The 6493-nt window shown below is 36.2% G+C and overlaps 1 protein-coding gene across 1 annotated transcript in view; it reads left to right on the top strand.

Moving 5' to 3' along the window:
- The window catches only part of EEA1 (early endosome antigen 1), a 65050-nt gene that overhangs the window by 18352 nt on the left and 40205 nt on the right, over positions 1-6493 (top strand). Inside the window, exons 5-8 of the mRNA XM_031553882.1 lie at positions 495-534; positions 1372-1479; positions 1567-1688; positions 2883-3038. Of these exons, the coding sequence (XP_031409742.1) occupies positions 495-534; positions 1372-1479; positions 1567-1688; positions 2883-3038 (426 nt within the window). The remainder of the gene's footprint in view (positions 1-494; positions 535-1371; positions 1480-1566; positions 1689-2882; positions 3039-6493) is intronic.

The following is a 6493-nucleotide window of genomic DNA, read 5'->3' as shown; positions in this document are numbered from 1 at the left end:
AAAAAAAAAAAAAAAGGAGGGGAGAAGAAGAGTAAATAGTGTGACTTCACAATAAAGATGAACTGAACAAACAATTTAAGTCGACTTATAATATATTGTCCTTAGGGAAACACTTCTTTTGTTACTATGAGCTACTTAGATACTGGATTGTTCTAAACATTGAGAATTACATTCTGACAGAGTGCCTTTTCAGATGTATTTAATATAATGTCTGTGTTTTAAGTCAGATTTCAATATTGAGGAAAGTGAAGGGGAGGGGTTTGTTAGTGGAGTCTTGCAAGTCTGAAAGTTAGATAGTTTAGTGATAAAGAAATGGAAAATTGTCTTGGCCTTTTCCAGTCTTCCAGATTCAACTGTTGGAAATCTGTACTACTGTGTACTATGTAAGCAAATAAGTCTTTATTTCTGTCTTTTCCAAAAGTGGGATGAACTTTTGAAGTAGTAGTTTTAATTCCTTCTGCCTAATGTTGCATTTGTCCTTCTGTTTTCTTAAGGATTCTAAGTCTGATGGATTGACTACATCTACATCTACAGGTGGCTAACCTTTTATTGTATTAAATTCTGCACTGTTTTGGGATCTCTGGAGTTTTGTTTAGGGTAGCTTTTAGACTAATGAAAAAGCACTTTTGGTGAACTAAAGACCTAGCATGCTGTGAAAGCACTATTACTGGAAAAAAAAGCTCATTGCAAGTGCTTAGGACAGCTATAGAGTGGAGAAATGTACAGAAGCTTGGGGTCTGTAATTTGTAGAAGTAAAAAAGGAGTTCTCACTGTAAAAGCAGTACTTATTAATAGTTTTGAACATGTTTTTAATAATTTCATATATTCAAGCATTTAATTCAAGTCTTTTGCTGAGAAATACCATGGTTGTTGACATTCAAACTGTAGCATTTGTCAGTGCTTGTTTTATTCAATGCTCTTTTGTACTAATTACTAGCAAGGAAGCCAATGAATTTTGTCACTTCTGTTTTCCAGGCCAATAATTTTTGCTTCATGTTTCATTTTCTCTAGGCACTCACGAGATAAAATTTTCTTTGTGTCCAAAAAGGATCTGACTGATTGTGATTAAAGAACTTTTAATCACAGGTCAGGGTTTGGAATTCAGCAGAATGTTACAATGATCTCAAGGGCTATTAGTGACTGGTGAAAACCAATATCTACTTAATCCTGCATGGTACTCTGCTAGTGACAGGTTTCAGTATCATGCTTGTAGATTCTTCAGTGAAGTTGCTCACTTTACTAAGTTAATTGGATTAGCTACGTGAACTTAAATTAATTTTTTATCTACTGTGGTTTGTTATTGTTATAAGTAACTGTATAACCTTATCCTAGCTATTCCAGGAAGTAATACTGTTCTTTTTATGGAAATAGAATCATTAGAACGGCAACTAGAAGAGATCCAAGTAGAAAATTTTAATATTAAGCAAATGAAAGACTTATTTGAGCAAAAAGCAGCACAACTGGCCACTGAAATTGTGGGTGAGTATGCTAATATGTGGTCTGATTCTGTTCTCTACTTGTGCAACTTGTGCAAGTGATTATTTATTGAACTTCCTTCTTAATTAGATCTTAAAGCTAAGTATGATGAAGAAATCAGCCTTCGGGAAGGTGCAGAACAGAAAATGACAAACCTAACGCAGGAACTACTGAAGGAGAGAAGTACCATAGAAGACTTAAAGACAGAGCTGGTATTCATATCACACTATTAATGTTTTTGTTATTTTCAGGCAATTGAGCATATGCCTTTCTAATTAATCACAGTTTAAAAGTAGCCTAACTGTTGATATTGGTGACATCTAATTGTGGGTTGAAAAGAGGTTTAGAATACCATATTTTTCAATATTTTTCTAGTGTATATTAGCTTGTGTATTAAAATTTACCATATGTTATTTTGTAATCTGCTTGTTTGATGCCCCACTTGAGGAAATTTTCAGAGTATTGCAGCTCTGGATGTGTTATGCAGTCAGTCCTGCACTTGGTGAATGCCATCGCTGACTCCAGAAGCTGACTTAAGATCAATCATTTTCCATGAGGTGTTAGGCTACGCCTGCCCCTGGAAACAGCTGAGTTCATAAGGAGTGCTTGGAGTGGTGTTTTGTGGCATGGTGGCTAAAAGGCTGGCAGCTGTCATCACCATGCCTATGTTAATGTTTACTGTCGTCTTCTTGGCTGATGATACTGACGTGTGTGTATTCCAGGATTTTGGCTTGTGGTGACTTGGCTTCAGGGAGTGATCTCAGTGACTCAGCAGTCATGCTACTTCCAGAGCTGTTGCTAAAGGACTTCCTAACTTCTTGTTTGTTTTCTCTGGAAGACAGCAGGATGGCATTTATCTACCTTCTTCCCTGTAGTCAGCTGCTGGCAAATACTCATCAGTTCCTCTTGGTCCTGATCAGACACTGGACCTGTCCATTCTTCTAACTGTTTAGTTGGTTTCTTGTCTTCTTTTCTCTTTCTACATTCTTTTTTTTTTTCCAGTACTTTTTCTCTAGCTGCCAACACTTACTTTTCTTTCTTCAGTGCCCAGTACTGCCTTTCTCCTCCCTTTCTTCCATAGCTTTTCCCTTGGAAGGACTTTTTCAGAGACAGTGTTTTTTTTAAAAGGCTGTAGTCAATTCTTATATGTCTCCTTTTTGTCAGATTTGGTTGAAATGGGTCAACTTGTTCAATGTTTATTAGGCAAAAACTGACAACCAGACATTAAAAACCCATTTCTTTTGGAAATTGTACATTATTTTGTTTGTTTTCTTGTTGTTCCAGCCATAATACTGTCTATCTCATGTTGTCTGTAACTTAGTTTGAAAGATTTTTAGAGGTGAAATTAGTGCTGGAAGTTGATCTTTGAATATCATGTAGCTCACTCTTACTTTTCTGCTTTTCAGCTACAAAGGCCTGGTGTGGAAGATGTGGCTGTTCTTAAAAAGGAATTGGTCCAAGTTCAGACACTGATGGACAAAATGACTTTGGAACGTGAGAGAGAATCTGAAAAGTTGAAAGATGAGTGCAAGCACTTGCAGGCAGAGCAGGCAAATTCAGAGGTAATAATACCATAAGATGTGTGCATTAACTTTGCTTTTATTTTTTTTCATTTGAAAATGGGAAATATTAATTGATCACAATGACAAAGCTTTTTTCTTAACAGAATCTCTTCTAACTTACCTGAGAGATATGTCTATTCATTACAGTAAATTGCATAATTCTGTCAGTATTGACACTTAAAAAAGTCCCCAGGATTTTTGTTGCAAAACCTTTTCTTGGCATGAAAAGTTACTACAGAACTAAAGACCTTCTGGTAGAACTGTGCTATTTTTGCTTAGAGAGAGAAGTAGAGCAGTGCTTGTGTGATTCAGATAATTGTTTCTTTTTTAGAGCTTCGTGTGGATAAAAACAGTTATTAATCAGAATGATGTTTTTAGTTTAGTATTAGAGTTGAGGTGTTTGAAAATGGATGCTAGTTCTAAAGTACATAGGAAAAATTACTAAAAAGTAGATAATTTGAGTATTCTTATAAGATCTATATAATTTTTAAGCTTGCTGAAGATTTTAAAATCTCGTTGGGTATTGTTATCTGGTTTTCATTTTCCTTTATCTAGTTTTTACTGTTGGGAGCCTTTCTACAGCTATTATTTATTGTAGGTATGTTTTGTGTGCAAGATATAAATCTTTCTCCATTCTTGCCCAAATCTGCTAAATAATGGTCTCTAAATGTTCCTTGTTATTTACTAGACCAGAAGTTGACTGGTTGCCAGGTTTCACCGTGGCTTTAGGTCAATATGTCAGTATGTCACTTATAGTCTGTTTTAGGCATCAGCACTCTTTGCTGTTGCAGTCTGTAGAAAGTAGAAAATAAACTCTTCTTCTAAAGTTAGTTACTGTTTTTGTTTTAATTTTTTTTCTCTATTATTTTCCTGATTTCAAACATTTTCAATTCATCCCATCTGTAAATTGGAACTCCACTGTTTACTTGAGTTGTGGAACATGTGGATTTCTTCTCAGAATTACTTTCTGAAGGCTTTCCTGTGTTTTGGCTGAGTCAGTGAAAGAAGGCTAAAATTGATTATGGGAGATTTGAAAGCATTTGCCCATTTTTTGCTGTTCTTGTATATACAGATGATGATAACTCTATGTTTAAGGATGAAAAACTAAGAAATTCTTCCATAACAGGTGTTTGGTTTTCTTGGTTATGATTCCTCTGCTTTTTCACCACTGTATGTTTCCACTTCCATGAAGACTAGAGAAAAAGCAATACAGCAGCTCTAACTTGGATTTTTTAGGTGGAACCTTACTCCTCAGACTGCCCTGTTGTGGAACCATCTCAGAATACTCCTGAGTAAAGCATGTTCGATGTTGTTTGCCATAAGAGCAAGGGAAATCTCTGACGGAGACGTTGGCAAGAAATTCTTGTAAAAACACTCTATCTCCAAGAAGGTTGTCTAACACAATTTGTTCTACTGGGGGCCTAGTGAATCTGTGCCTGCTTAAGGATTCTCTTGCTGGATGTTGTTGCCTTTCACTAGAGTGTTGTTTGGTATAACTTTACTAAGAAACAATTTGACACTGAAAGGCTTTGTTAGCCGTGTTCAAAACCTTTATACCTCCCTTTTCTGTTGTCCCACACAACTACAAAGACAGGCAAAACAATGCAGAGCTATGGTTCTTAGTGAAATTGTTTCTGTGCAGGATACCCCTTTTTACAGGAGGGCATGCCTAGAGTTCCTGTAGAACTTGTTGTATCCTCCATCCTGCTGATATTTCGGAATGTGAAGAAATTCTGACGTCTTGTTATCGTGGGCTTTCACGTGCCCTAGATTTCAGTACAGCACTTTTATCTTCTGTTTCTTAATTTACACTGCAGAGCTTTAGAGAAGGTCTGCCCTCGTTATTCTGAACTCTTTAGGGCTTTCCCTCCTGCCTTCCCCTGAACTCTTTGACGGATATGTGGAGCTCCAGGAATTTTACAAGATGACAATTTTGTACTAAACACAAATCTACAATTGTTTTCAAGTTAAAATTATGTATGCCAAGAGCTTCATCTGACAAGAAAAAATGAATATCACAGTTGGAGTTGTGAATGCGATGTGGTTATGTGGCCGTGTAAGTTGCTGCATAACTGTAATTTGGTTTGAACTTTGAGATCCCACAACTATGCTACAGAATTTAAATTTTGTTTCAAAACACTGTCTTTGTAGTCTCTGTGGTTTTGGATATTGTATTTAGTTTTTATGTGAAGATAAAATGACATAGTGATGTAGGCATAACAAAAATCTACATTCTTGAAACACAGCAATGTAAATTGCTTCTGTTCGCTCAAATAAGGTATACTTAAGCTTTGACATAACTAACCATATTAAAATTTCACTTTAAAGTGCAGCTTTTAACAGGAAAAAAGAGACAAATGGTGATGGTTTTTCATTTCTGGTGGAAGTAATGGCAGGCTAGGAGAGAAGACCATGCAGTACTCCCAGCTGCTCCCAGAACAATCTAAGAAATCTTAGACGTATGGAAAGTTTATAAACTACAGTGTAATTAGGATAATATCAGATGTCTGTGCAATATCATCAGTACACAGACTGAAGCAGAAAGGACTGAGTTGCTGCATGGAAGAATGCAATGAGCAGTGGCAGCTTGATTCTCAGAACTAGTAGTCTTCTCCGCTTAATTCAACTTATGGCAGCAATAGCATAAGACATAGGTAGAAAGACGTAGTCAAAATAAAAGCTTTATTGTTGCTGCAAAGTGATAGGTTAAACTTAAATTTACTTGAAGTCCTTGCGGTGAAAACTTATTTACTATAAAAAAAACCTAAAAGAACAAAAGCACACTTGTGAAAAGTATTAGCCACAGGAAAACAAGAAATGGAAGTCTTGTCTTGTTAAAATTGTACGGTTCTGGACATAAAAGTTTGCTTGTGTTTCATCTCAGCTTTGCACTTCTAAGACCAAGAGTAAGGTGATTCCTAGGCCATTACGTTGGGGTGGCTATGGCAACATATATTAATATTGGTTTCCACAGCGAAGGTTCTTTATAGTGAGATAGACTTATGGAGAATAACGATTGTCTTAACTCTGTATGAGTATCTTTAAATACTGCCGGAGAAAGAAAACATGCAAATAGTTGCATAGCTCTGCAGTTGTCACCTAAGTGTGTTCATTATTGTCTTTTCCTTTTGTTGAGTATTATGCTTTATTTCAGATTTGCAGCTGAAAGTGTTGCGTCCAGTTATGTCAGACGAATGTTCGTTCTGAGATACTCATTCCACGTGTGGTTTCTCACTAGAGGGAATTCTACATAGTGAGCAAATTATGAAAACAGCTGCACTGCTGCAGAGCTTGGCGTTTCTGCAGTTTGGGATTTGTTTCAGCATCTGATAAATGTTCCTACAGATTGCTATGTTGAATGCCTAGAGTATTAAACCCTAGGCAAGATTAGTAGATTAAATTATGGATAAACTTGATAAAGCCAGGTCTGTCTTTTTTTTTTTTTCTTTCTTTCT

The sequence above is a fragment of the Meleagris gallopavo genome, chromosome 1, assembly GCF_000146605.3.
Source record: "Meleagris gallopavo isolate NT-WF06-2002-E0010 breed Aviagen turkey brand Nicholas breeding stock chromosome 1, Turkey_5.1, whole genome shotgun sequence".
Lineage (NCBI taxonomy): Eukaryota > Metazoa > Chordata > Aves > Galliformes > Phasianidae > Meleagris > Meleagris gallopavo.
Note: the sequence above shows the minus strand (reverse complement) of the source record. Positions and strands in the feature narration are given on the sequence as shown.